Source organism: Xiphophorus couchianus, chromosome 8, assembly GCF_001444195.1.
Source record: "Xiphophorus couchianus chromosome 8, X_couchianus-1.0, whole genome shotgun sequence".
Lineage (NCBI taxonomy): Eukaryota > Metazoa > Chordata > Actinopteri > Cyprinodontiformes > Poeciliidae > Xiphophorus > Xiphophorus couchianus.
In genome coordinates, this window is record NC_040235.1 from 11,640,129 (window position 1) to 11,664,310 (window position 24,182).

Sequence of the window (24,182 nt, forward strand, 5' to 3'; positions counted from 1 at the left end):
TTCAGGTTTGCAGGCAGTGATGGAATCTGAGGGTTTACCCATGTTCCCTTGTGAGCACATGACGTGCGATCCTCTGGAATGAAGTGACATGAATACTAATGCTATAGAGTTTCTGCTTCAGACACACACACCTCCACTCAGGAACATCAAGGCTCATCCCGAACTGAACTGCAATAGAGACAGATTGCAGTTTTTAAAAACAAGACTTGCATGTGAATGAATTCGTAGTTTAAAAAAAATATAACATTTCTGAGTCTGTTTCAGGTTCCACAATAGAAGAATGACTCATCTGTCCTGCCTTCACTTGCAGAGCAATCAAGGAACGCTGCAGAATATCTGGCAGAGGAACAGATAGAGCACAACCAGCGCCCCCCTCGGCTTTCCCTGGCACGATTACAGGGTTATGCACAGGAGGGGGAAAGCCTCGCAGTTTGCCGGCATCCCTCCTTCACATCTCCAGACATTCCCCCAGCATGCAAGGCACACATGTTTGTTCAATAAAACACAGCCGGAGGCTGCGTGTCCCCAGTGTAATCTCATTCTAATACGGTTTGATCCAATCGGGTGAAGGACACACTGGGAAGGTTGGCGGGGCGGGACACAGGCAGCCATTTGTACTGAAGGTCCTGCGACGGAGGATCCAAACACCAGTCGTAGTTCTTTAGCAGGTATCTGCAAGCTTCCTGAAATATAAAAGCAGAGAGTGTTTTCTATTTTCAGTGTGTTTACTGCAGAGCGAAAACAAAGTGTTTAACCGAGCCAAAGGTTAAACAACAACCCCCACAATATTTTGATTCCAAGTCTGAAATAGAAAAGCAGGCCCTTTTAGCAGCCAAGCTTTAACACAACGTCAACTGTTTTGGACTGAGAAGGTAGCAACAAGTCTCATATTTGAATTCAGACCCATATTTTCACATCTACTTTAGTTTTCAAGCCTCCTCTTAAGATCCTGATGTCATTCCCAGCATTTCTCATTGGCTTATCCTGCGGCTGCTGAGCCGACCAATCGCGTCTCCCCTACCCTTCACTTTATGAATGAGGATTTTCCTGATGTTGGGGGAGGAGCAGGATGAATGAATGGGGAGGAAAGCGATGAGGGAACTGAGGAAAGATGCTGAGGGCGGGGAGGGGGGGGGGTGGGGCAGGAGGAGTGCAGGGGGGAAGGATGAGGGAAAAAGAGCGATGAGTCACATCTCTGACCTAGATCCCCACAGACTCCTTGTTACTCTGATTATATCCTCCTCAGTGTGTGAGCAGAAAATGGTAATCCTGTTAAAAACCAGTCAAATGCAATGGATTACCAGTCGGATCTGCATTTGTAATAAAGCAAAATTGTTGGTTTTCTCTTGAACTAAGCGGAATAAGTTTCTGGGTGTTGAGAACCTCCACAATTATTGACTCCACTGTAACAGAGCTGTAAATAGTCTTAAAATTAGTTATTCTTTTACTGCAGAATCATAATTTTAACATTTACTGGGGGTTGGATATTTATTTACCTCGCTGTGAACTTGTCTTGCTTGTTACAGATCTTTACTAGAAACTATTTGGTCTGATCACAAACATTGCAGGAAGGTTTGGCATAAAACAAAAAATGAACGATGCGAAAAAGCTATACATGTCCTCTTTCAGGTATGGTGGAGGATCGGTGATGCTGTGGGCCTGTGCATGGCACCATGAATATGAGAGCAATTTATATGAAAAAAGTCAACATGGAAAAGTAACCAGATCTAAATCGTTTAGAAAGCCTGTGAAGTCAGAACACATGAAGAGACCCAGGAGAGAGCTCCAAAGGATCAACAAAGACCGTTTAAACAGAAAAGGTCAAAGGTCTCTCTAACCCCTGCTAAAGGAACATTTTTCATATTATTTCCAGCAGAGTGTCAATAAATGTAGCAATGGTGATTATTAAAACAACTTCATTTAGTCCCCTTTTGGGATTATAAGCTTGTTTGTCAAAACGTATGAGTTCAGACCCAATTTTCTTAATGGGGACAAAAATGATCATAAAGCAAATTATTCTTCTCCAACTAAAAATATTTCCAGAAGTTAATTTGTGTAATTAATGTACAAATTAATTCAATAATTAATTTGTAAATTAAGTAAATCCTATAAAAGGAACAATATAAATTTCAATAACAATGTTTTTGTTGGATTTTTGTTCTTCATTATTTGATCCAAAGGTACAAGAATGTACAAATTATAAACTTATAAAAGTGTTAAGATTTTTCTGTCAACCAGGGACCAGTTTCAATAAATAAATGGACAAATGGTAGGTGAAATAGACATTACTTTAACCTACACATTTTCTTCTGATTTATGTTTCATGACCAATGCTTTTTCTTATAAGGAAAAATAACAAATCACCAAATTAGAAAAGAAAGGACAATTGGATAACATTTCTTTGATTTCTGTTTAGTGAGAAAAGATCTCTGGTAATGACATCATCATCTTAAGCCAGCGAATAGAGGAGAGGGTTGTGTTTACTGCTGCTGTGTTGATGTACTGACAAGTTGTCAAAGAAAACATTGAAGCATGAGTTTTGTAGCAGAAGTTTTATCTCGACTCAAAGACTAAAACTGATGTTGGGGGGGAAAAATCTCTATCTGGACATCCCTATATCCGGCTTGATTGGCTCATATGTGATATATATGTGTGTGCAGGGTGTAGGTGTGTTGAGTCACTTCTTGGAGCTGCATTTCAGACAGCTTGAGATACCACCCACCAGCGTGTTGCATTTTTTAATGTAGGACATGTCAGTGATGTCAAGGTAAATATAATCTACCTACGCACGTTAAATAACACGCTTTAATTGTGTTAGTTAAAAATTATATACATTAGATGTGCATTTCAGCACCTGGAAAACATTTTAGCTTAGTCATAAGCACAAGTCAAGCTGTATGAATTAAATTTTCTTGTTATTCCTATACAGATTGCTATAAAGAAGGACTGGTGAGCTAGAAGTTATTGTCTTTGTGTGTTTGCTGAGGTTACTCCAAAAGAAACGTGTCGTTACTTTGAATCAAAATGGCCTCATGTACAGAAAAATATTCCAGCTGAACAATGTTTTTTCAACTTGAAAAGAAGTTGAAGATACAGAGGCAGAGAGACAAAATAGTTAGCAAGTTCCAGAATGAGTTTACGCCTAGAGATATACCACAGAATTATTAAGCCAACGATGCAGAGCTTCATCAACCCTGGCAGCAAGTGTGAGAGCATGTGCATGCACAGAGAGGCAAAGACTTTCTAACAATGGTTTTGTGGATGAGCAAGTAAAAAACCACTCAATTACAAGAACATCAAAGACGGGAGGAAATTCTGTAAAATGTCCAAGAATGGACAGCAGAGGACTGGTGCAAAGGGTTTCTCCTCTGGTAATCATCATTCCTTTCAGTGGTTTGGAAGATTTTTTGAGAGATGATTTGTTTCATTTCACTCACTCATTGCAAAATTGGTTGGTCGTGTGAATAAACAATGGATTAAAACAGTAAAACAGCAGAAGAGATGACTCGTCTAAGAAAATAAACGTTGCATACAATTCTTGTTCTTGAACGCTCCCCAGCCTGACTGCGTGCATGTATAGTACATGTGAGCTTTGTGGCTATGGTGAGCGGCTGGGCTGCTGTGGTTACGGCTCTGTGTTCTTCTTTAGGTAAATCGAACAAACAACCAGGTATTCCCATGACCATTTATCTGTTTACAGGATACCTGGTGGTGGTTCACCTCTCAATTAGAGTCTCCTGATTTTAATGTTGCACAGAATCGTCCTGACAACAGCCACAGCATCTTACTATATGCATTTTTTCAGAGTACAAAATATCTAATGAGATAATTACAAAAGTATCAATACATTATTAGCTGCACAAAAACTTAAATATAATTTCTTCAATTAAATGGGGTAAAGCCTAAATATACACAGGATATTCAATCCAATTCAAACTCAAGCTTGAGTAATTATTTTTGTTGGTTTGTGTATCTAGAAACCCTTTTTGTGTGTCCTAAAGTAATGAAATCAAAAACACACAATAAACCACCTTTATGACATGGAACCTCATCATCTATGTTGGTGAGATAGTTAGAATAGGAAAAGCAATATCTGCACATATACAAATTAATAAGACGCATTAGTAAACATCTATATATGAGCAGACAGCTACCTGTTTTAACAACAAAAAAAATCATAAAAAATTCTAAATGAATTAATTATATATTTTTCAGTTTTGTAACTTCTCACTTCTTTGTTCTACCCATTTTCTTTTTTTGTTGTTTGTACTTTTTCACAAATAGGTTTATCACTCATCAGGAACTACACAAGACAACGTTAATAGCACCTTTAATGAAAAGCAGTCATATTCAGCCTAAGGGTGTGGCTGAAGGTTTTGAGCTCACCTTAATAAAGATCTCAGTAAGGGTCGAACCAATGCAGCTTCTGGGCCCATTGCCAAAAGAACACAGCAAATGCTCCTGGCCTGCATTCCTAAAGAAAACCAGAGCATACAAGAAATGTCAAAGAAAATGTTGAGAATTTTCTATTTCAGTTTTCACAAATATTCAGGGAAGTTTCTCTCTAACTAATAAAAACCTGTAGTAAACTGCTATGTGATAATGTCAGTTACAGAAGGTGCCAAAAGAAAAAAAAAAATCTGAAAATACACATTAATTGTCCGAAGTTGTTTGTCTGTCTCTCTCTGTCATACCTGAAAATGTCCAAAAGAGAAATACGTGGTGGTAGTTTCCATCCTCTAGTCAATAACCTGCCCATTCAGGCCATCTCCTGTGTCTAATGTATCCTGTCTTCCTGAAACCTGAGCTCTGATTAAAGGCAAACAGGAAGCATTAGAGATGTGCAGAGTCTGGAAGCAGTTTGCCAGATGGTTGGTGTGTGTGTGAGCGGAGAGATTATTGGTGTTCTCGCTGGTATCTTTCTAACAATTTAATGTACTATTAGGGAACATACTAGAACATTAAAACAATTGCCGCACCGCGGAGTCCTGTAATGCTGAGAGAGAAGAAGCGCTATAGCAAAAGAACATGTCAAATATGATGAATGGAAGGAAAATGAGTCCAATCTTGAGTATAATACGGTGGACATTATAATTCATTTTACTGGGTAAAAGTACAATGAGCGAGCAGTCTAAGACTCCATGACCCAGACACCAAATGTACGAACATTATGTCATATTGGTAATAGATATATTAGATATAAATTGTTAGAAGAGAAAGCAGTTCATGAAAAATGCATTTAGATTAAGGAAGCTGTGATCACATTCCAAATATTGGTTCCCAATAATGGCTTTTTTAAATACCGTAATTCACTTAGGAGTCCATTAATAAACTCAACTTAGTACTTTTTGACAGTCAACTGACTTTGATTTTATGTCCGCTCAACCCGTAGTGTTTGTTGTGTGGATGACGTATCCACGTCTGATTTTAAAATTATTTATTACACCAATTGTTTTGTTGATGGAACAAATCTGGGTTTTCCCTAATAACCTTTAAATCATGTTCACATGAAAACAGAGTGTGCTGGCTGCTGCAGCTCACAGTTTGAATCAAGTTACTGGATCTTTGCACAGAGTTGAGAGAGCAACTAAAACACCAGTTATTGAATTTTATGTCGTTCCAAGAAAAAGGGGTACATTTTACAACAGGAGAACAACTCTTTTCTTAAATTATTTCTACAAATGATAATGTTTGCTCCCTGATGGATCTGTTTTGCTTGCAATGTTTTGTCACTCCTAAACATTTTAGACCACCAAACAAATTTTTATTTATTTGCACATTGCATTGGCATTTACATGTTCAGTGCAAAATAGTAACATTTCCCTTAGCAATTCTATATTTTAAAAGGCTACATCTACAATAAAAAGATTTACATTACAACCCTTAAGAAAAACATCTTCTGAAATAATTCACGGGTTGAGTTTAATGCAAAAGCCAGACAAGCAATAAATACTAACAAATGTTTTCTTAGACAAGAAGAAATGATCCTGATCTCAAATTCCTCTAAAACCCACTCTAATATCTGCTGCAGTTGCTGAGATTCCTATCTGACTTGGTAACATTTCTGATTATTTGGGGTCGGAGCATGTGTGGGCGTTTGGCTAATGGGATGTTAGCTTGCCTGTTCACTTCCTTTCGAAAGAGCAAAGACACATGAGTGCATATATGTACACCATGGCAATATACAGTGGGACTATGTCCAACAGAAATACACAAGAAAACAAGAACAGATGAAACTGTGATGATTGTAGGTGGGCTTGTTATATAACAGGACTGCAGTCATTAAATTAAAGAGCCAGGTGGCTTGAAAATAAGGCAGGAAACTATCACGGCAGACAGTAAAGCAGTTTCCGGATAAGCTGACAGATGGAGAAGCAGGGTGAGAGGCAGATAGAAGAAAGGGGAAACAGACTGGATGATGAAGGAAACCTTGGAGAAACAAAACAGCAAAAGGCACAAGCAGACACAGTCAACAATCTTTATGAATCTTGCTGCAGAAACTCAGTAGCAAAGAGGAAATTAGTGTTTAATTGTTAACCTCCATTTTTTTAGCCCTACTAGTTTCTGCAAAAGACAAACACCTTAAGTTATAAATACCATAATGTAAGAGGGGGAAAGTCACAAAATATCAATGAAGGCAGGAAAAAGCTAGATGCAAGTTTTTAAAATAAAATCATGTGGCTGAGATGTTTTTCCAGTATCTGTATGGAAGCTTTAATATCTGGAAACAATGGTCACAATTGAGGCAAATTGAAAAAAAATGTAAAACTGTTTTGTAAAGTATGTGTTTATGTAAAATATGTGTTTATGTAACACATTCATTGTGATATTTACCAACATTTTAGATATTGCATATATAACTGATATGGTTGAGTTTCAATAATAACAGTTTTTAAATTATGTCATTAGTACAGGACACAACATTTTGGTTATGAAAAAGCTAAGAAAAATGCGGTAGGTTGTTGCATAATTATAGATTAAAAAAATGACAAAATTCAACTGTTATTCCTATTTGAGTACAAGCTAGCAATAGCAGCCTAGCTAGCTGCAGGTTGCCAATGTTTTCCTCCATCTTGCTGCACTACCTTTATACACTCTAGTATTATGTTGTTTTTTTATTGCAAAGTGTGATTAAGATACATGTGTTAGCAGGAAATGCTTTTTTGAGCAACAATTCATCAATCTATGGTTTACAGAAACTCACATATACATTATGTAAATATTCTATTGCATAAATACACCTGCAAAAAGGCAACACTGTACCAACAATGTTTGATGAAAAAAGATTTCTTTGCATTTATTGCATGTGCCAAACTTACTGACTAATGTCTTAAGGCCTTGCTCGCCCGAAGCTGGGAGTCATTCCACTATTGAATGTATTTTTAGACAAATTAGTTTTAATGACATTTATGGACGATAAAGGCAGTGTAATACTCCATCTTTTGTCAAACCCCAGGTATTTAATCAGTCTGGATGACTCACCACATAGATTCATACCCCATTTTTTTGTTATCTGTTTTTTTATAGCTTTATTTTTTTAAACCTTTTACGTCACTGCTGCAAGGAAAATCTTCTCTGACTCATTCTTTAACCCTGTCCCAATCTGCACGATGCACTAAGGGAATCCCTGTTGGTAAAAATAGGTGTGGGGGCAGGGGGACAGTTACTAAGGCAGCAGCTACCTGTCTGCTCATATAGATGTTTCTTTTCTTAGTTCAATTGTCAAAATACATTCTAGAAATGATTTCAAATTAAGTTGAATTATTCATTCATTTAAAACTGAATTCAATACAACTAGTTAAGCATGTTATCAAGAACTACATTGATCAAGCAGGTGTAAAATATCTTTGAACTACTTGTTTATTTTTTTGGACCTACCTATTTCTGCCTGTCCAATGCTTTCTGCTGAAACTGACAAAGTGTAATAAAGCATAAAAGTTTTGTCTGAAAACCTAAATCTTTTCCCACAAAAATCCTGCTGTTACAAGTGAACCCTCTCCGGTCACTTCATTAGGAACACCTGTTCAGATGATTGTCAACACAAATAGCAAATTGTCCAATCCCATTCCAGCATCAGAACGAGCATCAAAATGGGGAAGAAATTGTTGACTGAATGTGGTATTGTTGTTGGTACCCGATGGGTTTCTCTGAGTGGCAGAATGCTCACACATAAAAACCTCCTGGCTTTACAGGAAATGGTCTGAAGAATGGAAAACAACACAGGAAAGAGGCTGCAATTCACAGAGGCTGAGCAAAAATAATAGTTTGGAAACAAGTTTTCAGGTTTTATGAGAATCAATTTCAGCAGCCATTTTCAGATGGGCACACGTTGGTTCCACTAGTACCTCTAGTAACTTCTCCCACAATCAGCATTTACTAATTCATCCTTCCCAAAAGGTGTCAACTAATTTACATTATTTGAAAGACAAAACGATGATAATATGTATGAAGCGTTTCATTGCCTTTGAACAAAGTATCAGTAAGAGTCATTATTACGCCATCAACGCAAACCATGTCAGTGTTGTGAATGACAGCTAATGTTCCAGTGTTGAACTGCTGAGGGGGGAGACTGTGTGTTTGCAGCTCTGCTGTGAAAAGCTCCAAGTCAACAAGCGAAGGTGAAAATGGCTTTGCTAGAATCAGTGCTGCAACTAATGAGCTTCTAATCAGATAGTTTTAGTATAGAATATTGATATTCTTCTCTTTTGGCTACCCGGCAGTATATATTTAGGCATGCAGAGAACGCTTAAAGACAAAGATAGGTGAATAGTTTCCATGGCAACAGATGCATACATTACCAGGGCATTAATAAGCATGAATGGGAATAAACATGTGAATTGAGGAGGTGAATGAAAACAGAAAAGGGTCGACTGGGAGAGGAAATAGGTGAATGGCCCCAGATGAGGTTTTATTTGTCCAGAGAAGTTACAAACATTTTTTAGGCTCGAATTTTTGCACTTCTCAGTTCTTCTCAATACTTTAAAGATAATGTATGTAGAGCATAAATACAGTAAATACAAATAAATTTAATTATAGTTGTGGTGTTATAAATATGTAATTCCCAGAGTTATAGTATTCACCTAGAACACAATTTAAAGAAGACCTCCACAGTAATGTTTTGGGTGTTTCTGACAAATGTTCGCTTTTTCACATCATAATCTTCTCCTCAAATCATCTGACCTTCTGTTAGTCTTTCAAGTACTGAAATGCAATTTCTCAGCTCATTCAGTTTTTCCAACCAAAAGTGACGCCCTTGACTACCACAACAACAATAAAAATCCTTGCTGCTGAAAGAAATAATTCTTTAATTTCCTTTCCTTTGTAAATGTTTTTCGGAGCGTGACAAAAAAAAAAAAAAAAGACTATGTGCTGAAAAAATACCTAGACAAAAATGCAACCTTTTATTCTCTTGCCATTTTAATGAAAAAAGGCTCTTTATGACACATTTCCTCAACATCCTTAATATGTTACAATAACTGAAAGCTTCCTGTCTCTTTCTGCTCTAATGGTCAGTATAGTGTGTGTTACGACATTAAGCCACAGCAGATTAGCAGAGGAATCAAACTTTGAGTGATGGTGCAATAGATAATGCTCTGTATGGTTCTTGAACACAGGTGAGTGTATAAACTTCACCTATTCTGGTAAAATCACAGAAATTCAAAGTAAATACTCATATTGTCATGCCAGTGCATGACAATTCTGGAAATACTTTGGGCCAAGTATAACATCAAGTCTTCAATGCAAGTCTATATTATGAAACCTACACCAACCGAGAAAGACTTCCCCATTCATAAGTTTGCACCTACAAGCTTGCCTACAGGTAGCAACTGTTCACATGGACGAGCCAAAGGGCTTAGAAGTTTGTTGTGATCACATGAGACAGAATATTGAGCTGAAATGACAAGAAATAATTTTAAAAGTACTCAAAGTGAGGCCTTTAAACCTAAGAACACTGTCACCTGTCAAACACGATCCTGTTTCAACTGGTTCATTGTACAAAGTTGATGAAATATCGAAGAGCAAGGACTAGCTTCTCATTCTTCACAAATCAACAATTGAAAGTGTGATATCATAGTGCTTCAGAATCATTGCATTCAGGCCAACGATCCTGAATGAACAGGAAAACTGTGTTTAGAGAGGACAAATCAAGCTAACCTTAACATTCTGAAATGACTTTCAAAAAGCTCAATCCTCACCTCTACTGAAAATCATGGAATATATTTAAAATCCAAGTCTGTAAACCAACTAATTTAAATGTAATTTAATAATTAAATGCCAAAGAAGGACTCATAATTATGTGAGAAGAGTGTTAATGGCAACAAGAAATGTAAATGTAAATTTGAGCATGTATGTTTATTTTTAAACAGTTTTACTTAAGAAAACATTCACAACTAATTTATTCCCTTTAATAAATCATTAAAGGCCAAAATGATTATGCTACATGCATAATAATTTTATTATTGCATGCTGAAAATAATTCTGTGCTCTAAAATAAATCTTAGAGGTTTAATGTAAACCTCTAAGATTTCAAAGCTCACAATAAAAAAAACGTGCCTTGAAAATACATATCTTAACACCATGTGTGCAATGCATTGGTCAAATCTGGTTTTAAATTTTAAGTGTCCTCAAACTGCTTCATATCAGAGGTATTCAGCTCTGATATATAAACAAAGCAACAGAAAGTCTCCCATGCCTCCCCTGTTGTTGGATATGCAAAGTGGTCTAAATCTACTATTGTGAAAGTCAACTAGGAGAGCTAAAGACCATACCTCCCACTCCATCTTTCTGGCAGGAAGCTATCGGGCTGCTGGAACACCTCTGGGTCACGGTGGATGAAGTAGCTGACATACATTACATCATAATCTTTAGGAACACAGAAGTCTGCGAGAGTGGATTCCTGGAAACATGCAAGTTTTTAAAATATTGAACGGAAATCTGTCCTTGTGTCTCTATAAAGGTTCATTGTTAAAAGGAACAATTCTAAATTTTAAAAGAAGTTTATGTTTTTCTTTCTTCTTACATCTTAGGTTTGACAACTTTTACTTCTGGACTCAAATTTGCTCAGTAGTAACTCATTTTCAAAGTATAAATGTAAAGTCTATCATAAATGGAGTTTCCCAACCATCTTAATACAGGTGTATAGAAGCACATCTAGTCCTTGATGGAAGATACCTTTGCCCTCCTTGACTAACCCAATTAGGTAGCTTAACATAAAATGCTGCATATTTTAGTTCCACCTGATGGAGTCCCCAGTTTTTTTCCACCTGACTGTGAATATCAATGAGTTCCAGCACACTTTTCCACAACCATAAACATCCTGCCACATAATTTTAGAACAAACCCCTTATTATCTATGCTTAAGGTTGTACATGTATTTTTATTTTATACATATAGAATATAGAATTTTTATTATTATTTTTTAATCTTGTCAAATGGAAAACAGTTGAGGAAAGACTAAGTCTATTTTTATGGTTTTGCTAAACTAAGAAGACTTATGACAAAAACAAATTCTGACCCGTGTGTGGTGACACCGATGCCTTTACTCATTTATTAAATAAAAACTTGGGCAGGATGGAAGGCTGTGAGTAAAAAACAGAAAGCTCGACTTTTTTACTCCCATGTGGGAAAGTAGCAGTCAGGTGATGCTATTCATTAACATTAAGTGCAACCACTTCTAACTATTTTCAACACTCATGTATTATAAAGAGCTCTAAGATCCCCTTTGTATCAAAAACAGAATTTTAAAATTGAACCAGATATACCAGACTCTCCCCTGATAACAGCAACTATATCTCCCTAAATATGTCATTTCCTTCTAATATTATCTAAGACTTCCACGCATCATAAACCACCAGGATCAGAATGTTCTGCTGCACAACCTAATAGAATCAAAACTTTCCACTTCACAGAGTCGCTGGCACACATCTGCCCCACCGGAGACCCTGACCTCCCCGCTTGCTTCCTTCCGGGTTGGCCAATCAATCACAGAGACAGATCAATGCCTCCCATCGGACTGTTGCGTAACACTGTTTGATGAGGTCATAACGATCACAGAGAGCTGTAGCGGGAAGAGGCTGGGTGGAGAGTCCTGGCGTTGTGCACATTGATGTACTTTAAACTGAGCTAAAAAGTGACGAGTCAGATTAAATAGGTACATTTATTGTGTTTTCTAAAATAAGAAACTGCTGTTTATAATCTTATTGAAGTCCTATGTGACATCTCAAAAGCACAAATCTTTCCATAATTTCTAATTTTTTGCCATTTCTCTACACTTTAAGTGGAAAATTCAACAATGTCCCACTTTGCTGACCCAGATTCCCAATGCCAAACGACTCTCAGAACTCCTCAAACACCAAGTCGCTGCATCTAGCGGTCCTAGCCCCGATATTTTAAAGCAGAGCATTCTGCTCAACTGTAAGCAGCATGTAGGCCTCATTAGAAAGGAAATGAGTCATTTTCTATCTTGTCACCTGGTGCCATCTGGTGGAAGAAAGAGCAGCACAAAAGCTCTAATTTTTAGATTCAGAGCTTACCACGTGAACTTATCCAGCTTACCTTTTCAGCTATTCTGCGTCCACCAATGAAGGGCGGCCACAGTCTCTGCACCTCCAGGAGAACTCTGTGAAGGTGATCAGGATTACGGATGGCTTCTTGACGACTTTCCCTCTGATACAAAGAGTTGTGAAGCACAACTGTTATTATTTTCAGATGGAATTTATTTTACATGTCGTACGTTAACAGCATTAACATCACGTTTTATGCTGCTAACATCTGGAAGGTTTAACAACAGACATATTTACAGAAATCTCTGCTTTTTTTTCGTCTTTCTGGCTAACAGGATACTTGCATTCCTCTTTTGTATCAAGTGCCTGTCTTTGCATACCTGTTCAGGTCCTCCAAGAGCCAGAGTGAAGGAGGTGAGCAGCGATGCCAGAGCTTTGGGAATGAGTGCTGAGATGAACAGTAGGAGATGTTGAGCAGCAGAACCAGAGTTGGGAAATGGCACGGAACCCAAAGCGCCGACAAAACTGGATTTACATTGAAACCACAATAAAGTTAAAGAAGTGGTGATCATGATAGTTACAAAAAATCATTTGTTTTATTTTTGGTGGGAGACAACAGAGGCTCAGTAAGGCTCTAATTCTTACAATTTGAGATTTTGGGTGCATAAACCAGTTGCCAGTTAATCAAACAAACATGCTCAAAACTTTGGAAAGGTAGTTTTTGCTGAATATCTCTAAATGGAAAAGAAATTACTAGAGAAAGCTAGAGAAAGAATGAAAAGAAGCAGAAGAGGCCTTTTTTACATATCAAAGTAACCTGAGCAGCCTCACCCCTGTGTTTCATTCTTTAATTTGTCTTTGATGATCTCCATCAGTTTGCTTCTGGCATCCAGAGCTTTGGCGAAACCCGATGTCCACCAAGGTACCTTCACATTTACTGGAACTGAGATTAAACCTGCCAGCACAAAGATACCCAGTCTCTAAACCAGGCAAAATAAAGCAGTGAACTAATCTAAAAAGAGGAAAAGAATGCATTTGTATTGCAAATTAATTAATTTTTTTTATTTTTTTCCCTTGTAGATAATGCCTGAAACACACATCTGCCTTATCTGCATGAATTAATGCAGTTTTGTCTTTCCCAACTTGAAGACTGAAGAAATAATTATCCATCTCATATTTATAAATGTCAAGGAAGAAGAAAAATCGCATATATACTCAAATGGAAGTTAGATTTTTCACATTTTTGAAGTTATGTTATTGCAATAGAAGCTTGATTTATTTTAAGATATTTTGCACATCTTTGCCACAGGTGCCAATATGTGCTTTTTCTTACACCTCCAACCTAACTCCCCCCATGTCACTCTGGGCAGGTGCCCATGTTGCCCATATAAACACACTGTTGCCAATAAATGTTGATGCTTTTTCTGTGTGGATCTACCGTGCCAGTGTTCTGTGCAGAGCTCCATGATTTCCTGGAAAACCTCAGGCTGATCCTCGGCTCGTACATTCAGGAAAAGACTCAACACCAACTCCGCCCCCAGACGTTTAAAGATGGAATAAACACACTGTGGCTCCGCACTAAACACACACATACACACACGTTTGGTTAGGTCAAACTGTAAATTAAACTGAAAATTCCTGCATCCATATAATATACAATTGGAAAAAAATGTGGTGCTTGTTTCCTTAGCTTATTGTGTTGATGCCACTTAAGGAAACTGAAATTCATTTTGGCAAAATATGGAATTTGCACAACTTCAATGTGTTTAAATAGCTTATAGTGTCAACAATAGCACACAAGGTTTACATAACCTGATTGAGAGGTTCTTCAAGCAGTGATCACATACACTGTGAAGAAAAAGAGTATATATCATTTACAATTTTCACAAAGAATCAATTTTTCTTAATTGAAACTTTTGAGTGCATAAAAGATAAATTAAAGGCCAACACTGTTCTTACCTGGACATGTAGTTAGTTGAGGATTCCAGACATGTTCCTGTAAACAAGTGGTTGAGAGACAGACGGAGGAGGAAGGCCTCCTCACCTGAAACATAAACACAACCAGAGATTCATTTCAGTACATGTGCAAAGACATGGACGACATCAACATGAGGGACTGTATCTGCATGCTTACCATTCATGGTGACAACAGTGTCTCCATATATGTTTGTCATAAAATCAGTTGGGTCCTTCAGAAATATGTTAGACTTTTCTAAAACACATCACATAACCATACAACTTTAACAACGAAGCTTAGAATATCAAGACAGCATTTGGGGATGTGCAAAAAACAAAGCAGATAAACAGGAAAGTCACTTTATTGTAATAGGAGTCAAGTACAATCATAGAAGTATAGAGGTATATAAATATCAGTACCATTTTTCTTTTAATATAGTCTTAAAAGTACAGATTCACAGCACTGTACATTCCAAGCAACCTATGTTGATCTGAAAATATTTACTGTATATATTGTATAATAAACAGTCACATTTGCAATTCAATCAGCAATTAGAAATGTGGCAAATTATAGTTAAAAAATGCAGTTTCCAAGACAAAATATAATTATTAAACTACATTAAGTTAATTGTTGGTCAGGGAAAGCATCCTAGCTTCTAATAAGTTTATATTGGAAGCTAGGATATATATATATATATATATATATATATATATATATATATATAAAACGTATTATATTTTGTTGTATAGCCTAGGATAATTTGCGGTTTTTAACTAGAGAAGGCTAACACGCTATTCGACTAAAAAAGAGTCTAAATGTCTAAAAACTGTTATTTATTTCACAGAGGAACACCTATAAACATACCACAGAGCAGCTCTCGCGCCCCCTCGACAGAGCAGATAAAGACGGTCGGTTTGTTCATTAAGCGGCATTGGAAAACTCTGCTGCTGTGTTTTTCAATTCTCTGCAGGCAGAAGAACACCGGATCCCGGTAGAAGTCCAAGGTCTTGTCACCAAGCAAGGAGACACCTGCATTTCCTGGTAGTTTAGACATTCAGGACCGAGACATATGCGCGCTTTTACCGTAGTAATATGAAGTTTTAACTAAACAGAACTGACTTCTGTATCAAGTTAGTAGAAACCAGCTAGCAATGAATGTTCGCCTGACCAATGTCCTGAATGTTTGCGAATGTCAGCAGACGACTTTCGACGCGTCAAAATGAATCGGGAGCGCGCATTTTACCGAGAAATGGAGCGGCTGCAGTGCGCACTCCCGACACATTGGGGAGGGGAGAACAGATTTTCTCAGGGGAACAAAGTTTCGCACAACGTGAGCAAACAAACGTCGGTCAAACGTCAAAAAGGATTTGTATTAATGACATTAAAGACTACAGAGTCAAAAGTAATGATGAAAACCCCACCTCTACGATATGAATATAAGAAACATTATAAATGACAATTTCATTTGAAAAATGTAGTACAGAGCATTAATTTTAATGTATTTTTAAAAACCAGTGAAAACGTCAGTATTTTAAAACGTCTAATGCTTAGAAGAAAATAGGATCAAAAGTGTAGAGTACCCAAAATTTGTACTCTATTAAAAGTACAATTACTTCAATATATTTTTTTTTTTACATAGAGTACTATTCTCAGTGGAGCTGAGAATATCGGCGAGTGTAACTAAATCAATAAATTCTTCTGTTTCATTACATTTTCAGGCCACTAGATGGGAGCACCGACCACATTCTCCCTGTCCAGGTGTGCCCTCTCTCTCTTCACGGCACGAGGCGCTCTGTCACACTGTTTGCCTCTCAGTGTCACTCATCTGAAGCTCGTGCGGTTCAGGCTCCATGGGCAAGCGGCGGTCCAGTAATTTCTACACTTAAGTGGGAATATGAGAGGGAACTAAAACCTATTTGCTCCTGTTTTATCTGGATTTAAAAGGCGAGGAGCCTTTAGCAGGTGGGGTAAGATTTTAAAAAGTTGGACATGTATTTTGTATTATTATTATTATTATTATTTTTACAATACTAGTTTGAATTCACTAAAGACATGTTGTAATTTGTGTGACTTAATTTGTCATGGATGCAGGATTATGTTATGTGATTGTGGCTTAGTGTGTGAATGGCTGCATTAGAGCCCAGTTATTAGTATTGGGGGTGTTTGTAAACTGTTTATAATAATTATTATAATTCGTCTGGCAGTGCAATTTCCTTGAAACTTTCATTGAAACTTCCTTTAGTTCTGCAGTTCAGTCATTTTATGATATGGCTAATCTTATATATTATTTGAGCTTGACATGTGTCTACCTCACAATATGGATTCTTAAACATACGGCAGTCATAGCTGACCTGTGATATGACTGGTAATAAGAGGGGATCCACAGGCATCCGGTCATTCTTTGGCTTGAGAAACATGCAGTAAAATACAAGTGCGTCAGTAGGCATTTACTGCCTGTAGTGTAGCCATTTGTTTAGACAAACAGAACAATGTCAGTAATATGTCATTGCACACATGCGGGTGCTTCACTGCTTTTCCCTGAAGCTTTGTCGTTTTGCTGGACTGCAGTTTCACATAACATCAGGGTGTCTGCAATTTCTTACTCAAGTTTAGAGAAAAAGTGTAAGATATAACGAAGATACTTTCAGTATAAATCAGTTAGTCTCACAATCTATCAACAATTTAATTTGAAGGATTTATTGCACAACTTGCTACTAAGTGACCTACATCGTCTTTTTAGGAAGGCACAGATTTCTGTACATTTGAATTTAAGATTCAAGGCTTAGTCAATCAGATATATGTATATATCTATTAAACACAGCAAAAACAAAAGGGAATCTTGTAATGGCTTTGTACAACAATAGACAAACATAATCTAGAGTACCCTATAATGCAAAGAAACAAAAAAACTCTGCTGGATTCACAGGCTGATCGGTCATCTCTCAGATCTGGTTGACCAAAACATTCTTGATTAGTTCTTAGGTTCTTTCTAAGGTTTGAACTCAGCTGTCAATGAGTCTGCACTTTCAGCGTAGATGTCACATGGAACTAATAAGCTACTTAGACGAAGCAAAATTTGGAAGAGTTTTGAAATTATTTGAAAATATTGCACTATTCTTACAGACCTGAATGTAAACATCAGAAAACATATACAGAACACTACTAATACCTTATTATAACCTCCATTAAACATTTACATGTTGCATTTCATACTATACTGTCTCTAGCTAGCTTTGGTAAAAACAACCAAGGCCAACACAGATGTCAGATTGGGTGGTGGTTATTGAGTTCGAAGTACAACTGAATGGTGATGCAGTTTTGGCTTTGATGAAACAGCCCAGATCTAACATTCTGAAGCTTCAATAAGTATTTAACTCATATTTATTTCCTGTTTTTGTCAATTAATATATTTATTTGGCCATAATAACACACTCGTGTGATAGTGCATAGATTTTGAGTCTTTTTTTGGCAAGTTAGAGTCTGTTGTGTCTTTAGAGTTTCTGATAGATTTAAATTTTTTGGCATGGTCAAGACCTCAGCCTTCAGCACCTCCTGTTGGTGATTCACCAGTTAATTTCCCCATTCTCTACCCCGATGCTCCAATTTCATCTTGACCCTCTATTTGGTACCCATAAATAAACTGTTCCATAAGTTCTTAACTGTTTCATCAGTTTATTAGTTGTGGCATGAGTACATGTTTTGATGAATTATGGATTTAAACACCAATAAAAATGCTAAAATCTCAGGGGGCGTGCTGTGGTGGCGCAGGGGTTAAGCACAACCCACATATAGAGGCCTTAGTCCTCGACCCGGCTGTCGCAGGTTCGATTCCCGGCCTGGCGACCTTTGCTGCATGTCTTCCCCCTTCTCTCATTACCCTCTTTCCTATCAGTTCACTGTCAAATAAAGGTCACTAGAGCCAATAAAATCTTTAAAAATATATATATATATGCTAAAATCTCACAATTTATGTGTACATTATTTTCTAAAAGTTTAAGATTGCTTGCTATATATTGATGGTGGTCCCGGTCCCCTTGAGGTTCAGCTATCTAACAAAATATGATTGATTTTTACCCCTGATCAAAGCAAAATAACTCTGTGGCCTTCAGGTGGTAGATATTATTCATTTAAGTCACCTTTTATACTCCAATATGAGTAAAGGTGATGAGCATAGAAAATCACTTCAAATGATTGGTCAGCAAAACAAGAGTGAAATGCTGCCCTCGTAAAATGCTAACGGAAGGTTGGTACAAAACGTCCTCTGAAAAATCATGGCCTTTCAGAACTTTCAACTTTCTGTCTATGTGGTGTGCTGATGTATTTTCCTTCTGTCAATTGCATCCTCTCTCTCCCATCAGTTTGTCTAAAAATGTTTCATCAATACCAAGAGTTTTGTCACGTGTGCTGGTAAAATTGCCAGCACACGTGATTGATTCCTACATATGATAGTTTTATGTTTCCGTCAGTCTGTGGTGCTATTTGTCTTATCTCCCCTGGCCTGCTTTTTCTGTTTTCTCTTTTGAGTCCTTCCTCAATTTTCGTTCACCTGATTCATAATAGTTAGACAAAGACATACTGTATGTAGATACTGTAAAATGTGTGTGCTTTGAATATACTGGGTATTAGATCCTAATAAAGTGGTTTCATCAATCTGGACTTTGCACAATATTGTCAGTTACTGTAAGCCTGAATTAGATGGAATATTTTAAAATTCTTATCTAAAAACCCATTCATTTTTTTATTTTAAAAGCTTCATAGTTACATGACTGTACCATTTTAGTCTGTTTTTTTCATTATTAGCAATTTCCTCCTTGATCAGCTCTGATCATTGTTCAGATGGTCAACTACTGAATTATTGGATTTTCCTCACTGAAACAAAACTTTAAATTTCCTCTTCCTGTACGTTCTGTTTTGAACTTTTTAAAGTTGGAAAAAGACTAAGGACATACAGTGCGCTCAACAATAATTATCTTCATGAGGTATAAGCACTCTCATAAATTTATCTGTTGTGTTAGAAACATAATTCCATATTGAAACATTAAGAAAAGTTAAACATTTAAGTTTGAGTGAAATAGTTGGCTTTACATACAAAGTTTTAAACTTCTGCATCATTTATATCATCAATCAATAAATGAACTGTGCTTTTTAGTTGTTAAAAGTGTCCAGGAACTTTTCAATGGATCCCTTTATTTATTGTTTTTCTGGCGTATATATATTGTATGACTGACAATTTCCCTTAGGCAATCTTCAAAATGGGAACACCAACAAAAAGTGTCATTGAAGTAACTCATGTATGTGTTTGATTTTTGATGAGAGACATTTGTACAAGATAACCACTGATCTAAACTTGCCCACAGCTACAAATAGAGCAATATTTAAAAAAAATACTGAAACGCAAACTGCGACCAACAAGCCTGAACAAGGACCCATGTTTTCTAGCCACTGCACACAGAGAGAAGGCTGGTAAGGGAAGAGCAAAAGTGTTCCAAAGTTGACTGGTAGAAAACTGCGGCACAAAGATGAATATTTAGGTCAACCAGTCTCCATAGAAGTCATTTATTTTAAGGCCTCTGTGTAATTCTTCACTGGGGCAGACCGTCATTTTGGAGGTCGCTGCATGCAAAAAAGAAGGAATGCAATGGACCTCTTGCAGTTATGTATTTGTGGATTCACCTGTCCATGAATTTTCTTGTGGAATGTAACTCAAAATTATTTATGGAAATGTGACAATTTCCTCACTTTTTAAAAAAATATACCACACAAAATGCAGTTTAAGAAGTTAGAAAACAAATATGCTATTTGACCCACTATTGGCTGCAGCCAATCCACGAGTCATCTTCCTTTGCACTGATTGGCTGTACCCCTAAGGACAGAGCTGACAATTTAAGGAAGATTGTCAATGTTAACTTCTGCAGTAGTGCTATGATTTCCATAGTGCTTGGGAAAGCATGTTAAAACATATCTGTTGCTTGAACTAATAAAACAGAGACTTTTTGTAGAGTTTCAAGTATTCATAGATATTGACTAGGCAGCTGTGGTCCCTAACGCTAAGGAATACTGGGGGTCCACTATATTTTAAATTAATGAGTTTGTAGATGGTAAGGTTCTTAATAGTAAAGCAAGGAATAAGCTAAAATCAAAATCAGATAGTCAGACTTTAAATAAACCCACAAAGAAATTATATTTCTACTAAGCTTAATCAGAACACCCACCTATCTGAATTTTGACATGGAAAGTTAGAGGAACATGTGCCAAACTGAACTTCATATTCAATATGACAGCCTCTGCATATAAAATGGTGGCTAAGTTGCAGGTATGAGCGTTCTGTTTACATTTCTACTAGTTTGTATCAATTTAACCCACTGACACACATGATGCTGTTAACTTAGTGTTTATATCCATAGAGCAGGGGTGCCCACAGTCGCTCCTTGAGGGCCCGCATCCTGCATGTTTTAGTTCACTCCCTGGTGTTTTCAGCAAGTCAGTATTCTTCTTAGGCCTTCTAATAAGCCATCATTAGAAGGTGCATTAAACCAGGAAGAGAACTAAAACATGCAGGATGCCGGCCCTCGAGGACCGACTTTGGGCACCCTGCCATAGAGGATAAAGTTGATATATGACATTTCAGAGATTTTGATCAAAAAACAAATATTTTGCCTAGAAATTTTTTGAACATTTATCATTTTGTGTTGCCAGGCAGCTGGATTAAAACACAAACATGAAGGTTATTTGCTACTCACATAAAACTGATCACTCCAAAACCTCAGTGAGGCGGTTTTATTGTAGATGCACCATCTTTTTTTACTGTGGGAAAATCCCTGTCAACAAAAGTGTAGTTTTGTAAATCATTGGAGGACTTAATGAGACCCACATTTTATTTTTTATGATGCATAAATTAAACTAGAAAGAGTTTCTGAAATAATTTTTAATGGTCTAAGTTAAAACTTCCTCCTGTTTTAAAAACGGTTCTGAATTTTAAAACGTAGTGAGAGCTCACTCATCTCCTTAAGATTTTAACCTGAAAAGAAATCAAGCAGGGTTGCTCCTCTGGTAATAAACCCTGGTTGCTGCCTTCCAGGAAAACTTAGATAAACCAGCTTTACTTTGCCAAGATGTTTGTCCTTATCCACATGGGTGAAACATTTTACACAGAGTCAAATCTGTGAGCACATTGGACTGATCCAGTTCTGATGACGTGAGCCCCTAGATCCTCATCTTTTCGCGTATCCTCTTATTTTTCCAAGAAAAGAGCAGTATTATTCCCTTTCTTAAATTCTTATGTGAATTTATCATCTTAGATTATAATAATCCCTCCATGCATCATGAAGAAATTGAAAGCCTCAGAATGGCATGCATCCAGTTCTGGGCAGCAGCCAGCAGGCTTCAGACCCTGTAAAAGTTCCCAGGTATCTGTAAATTAACCAGACAGCCAGGTAAAATAATGGAATTTTGTGAACAGCTGAGTGTAATACAATAACCTGACCTGCTGAAAAACAGAAATAAAGAGTTGAAGTGGTTGGTTCAGGCATCAGGCTCTTTGTCGTCCTTTTTTAGCCATTCCCTGCAGACATTTAAGAAAGACAAACTGCCTTCAGGCTCATTTTGAGCCATCTGTACCAACGCCAACTCATTAGCCTGATTTTTTCCGAGCCAGGCAGAACTTATTCATTAACATCGTCACCTCACCCACATATGTCTCTACTCAGTTAATGGCAGGGACGACTTTAAAAGCTCTCTGTTTTCTTGTCTTGTAGATGCAGATAATTCCATTGTTTTATTTGTCTTCAATGTGGAGAATTTATTATGTCATCACAAGTCCCACCTCCATCTTTTAATTCCCATACTTAACACCATTTAACAATTAAATCTCAATTCATCTGATGGGATTAGGCAGTCGTACTTTGAAACATTCACTCATTATGAGTATCCCATCAAGCCAAAGGATTTTTCCATCTATTGATACCTAATGAGAAAAGGAAATGTTTTCTGAAACTTAAAATATCAGATTTCCAATAAATCCAGCCTTGTTGATTCCATTGGAATTATAAAATTACACTTTAGTAGCTGACCATTAGCAAAACAGGATTTGTGGTAGTTTTTGCTGGTCTGGAGCACACACGTGTGTGTTGGTATAGCATGTTTTTTTCTAACAATATTTCAATCTGGAGAGACTCAGACGGAGATGAGAAGACAATTAGAAGAGTTTATTGACAAACAGAATTTAAAGTCTTTGGCGCTCGGGCCCCGGCTGGGGATAACGGTTATCGCAGCGTTAGCGATAGGCTTCAGATGAGCATCCCCGATGCTGTTAGGAACGTCATCCCCCAGGGCCCGGCACTGGTGGTGGAGGTTGAAGAAGGGTGCGGGCCTCAGGACCGGGCGAATGGAGGAGAAGGGGTGGTGGTGGGTTGAGCTCGGCTGGAGAGCGAAGGACACCATGAATGAAGGTCCTTATCAGCTGGGACTTGGTCGATGATTGGACGTGACGTGGCTTGGTCCGGCGTTGATAGGTCTGTGGGCAGGTCGCTTCAATTAACGGGTCCCGTTAATTGAATTAACGGGACCTGTTAAAATTAGTTAACTGTTAATTAGTTAACTTCATTATTAATGAAGCCTAGGCTTCATTATAAATGCATTATAAATGCGAGTTTCAAAAAATTTGTGTATTTTTCAAATTGACTTTGTTTAGTCGAGAAGTTGTGTCTCCAGGCATTTATGGTGCGTTCACATCAAATGCATATTGAGCCTCAGGTGCGTTTACATTCAAAGTCTATGTGGAGGCGTGTCAAGGGCAGTTCCGGCGCATTTTGAACCGTTTTGAGCGTCGAGCGCGTCCGCATAGAATTTTAAAGTAAACCAGACCCGCCTGACGCTCAAAACCCGTTTGGTGTGAATGCACCAAAAGTGCACACACGTCGAACTTGAATCGTCAAACGCGTTTTTGAGGCGCGTAACGCGTTTGGTGTGAACGCACCATTACTGAGGCATAAAGTCCTGTTATTCTGCGCTTGACAGTAGGTGGTTACCATAGCAACCAGTATCTGACAGCTCATCCGCTTTTTCTGTTGGCGTTTGTATCTGTGGTATTAGCTCTGTGTTTTCATTACAAGTATGATATTTTGACATATTTTACACAAATTTAATCATATACAGTGTTTTATGTGTAAGTTTGTTATATTTTGTACATGTTTTTATCTGCTACTATTAATGTTGTACATTTCACCTATGTTTAAACTGTTAACTGTTGCTAACTGCTGTAGCTGCCATCTGCTCATTGCTCTGTAGTTTGTTTAGGGTTATTTATTATATTTTATTTCATGTTTAGGGGCAGAAGCTGCTGGACGGATGTTAACCACCAACTGGATTTCCTCTTTTGTAAGGTATGTTTTCATTTTTGATGCAAAGTAATGTTTCAGTTATCAATTGTCTGACAGTCTTTGAAAGCAGAGCTATGGCATTGCCCCTCAGACCAAGATCAACTTTCGCTATCACCTTGTTGAGCTTTTCTAAGGCCCTGTTTACACGACAACAATTTCTGGTAAAAATTGAAGAGTTTTGTTGTGTTTGTACTGTACATTTGCATGTACAGTACAAACTGTGCCTCTGACAACGGCACAGTTTGAGAACAGGTTCCAGAGTGCAATGGTTCTAAGACGTACCGGTGTCCGTTGTCTTCTTGTAAACAGAATAAATGGGTATTTTCTGTCAGGGAATCCCTAGCT

General features: G+C 37.4%; 2 protein-coding genes across 4 annotated transcripts in view; one reads left to right on the top strand and one right to left on the bottom strand.

The window, feature by feature from the left end:
* Positions 1-536: 536 nt before the first annotated feature.
* Positions 537-15,645, bottom strand: LOC114149305 (protopanaxadiol 6-hydroxylase-like). The gene is made up of 11 exons (XM_028025055.1): positions 15,325-15,645; positions 14,638-14,715; positions 14,463-14,547; positions 14,316-14,351; positions 13,942-14,081; positions 13,335-13,458; positions 12,884-13,028; positions 12,556-12,666; positions 10,770-10,897; positions 4,387-4,474; positions 537-683 (listed from the first exon to the last, which is right to left on the bottom strand). Exons 1-11 carry the CDS (start codon positions 15,512-15,514, stop codon positions 537-539), a joined length of 1,272 nt encoding a protein of 423 aa, XP_027880856.1. The 5' UTR covers positions 15,515-15,645.
* A 333-nt stretch (positions 15,646-15,978) lies between these two features.
* The window catches only part of LOC114149304 (5-hydroxytryptamine receptor 4), a 44,108-nt gene continuing 35,904 nt past the window's right edge, over positions 15,979-24,182 (top strand). Inside the window, exons 1-2 of one of the 3 annotated variants that reach the window (XM_028025053.1) lie at positions 15,979-16,422; positions 23,786-23,840. The gene's annotated coding sequence lies outside the window, so the exon portion shown is untranslated. Of the gene's footprint in view, positions 16,423-23,117; positions 23,570-23,785; positions 23,841-24,182 lie in introns of those variants that run through there. The other 2 variants (XM_028025054.1, XM_028025052.1) reach the window with 2 other exon arrangements.

What these genes read in the sequence shown, in the direction of transcription:
- LOC114149305 (XM_028025055.1), bottom strand. Translation starts at nt 15,514, where the DNA reads ATGTCTAAACTACCAGGAAATGCAGGTGTCTCCTTGCTTGGTGACAAG. An exon ending in TTGAAGAACCTCTCAATCAG is followed by an intron (nt 14,082 to 14,315) that starts GTTATGTAAACC and finishes GTGTGTGTTTAG; the next exon opens with TGCGGAGCCACAGTGTGTTT. An exon ending in CTCTTGGAGGACCTGAACAG is followed by an intron (nt 12,667 to 12,883) that starts GTATGCAAAGAC and finishes TCTTTGTATCAG; the next exon opens with AGGGAAAGTCGTCAAGAAGC.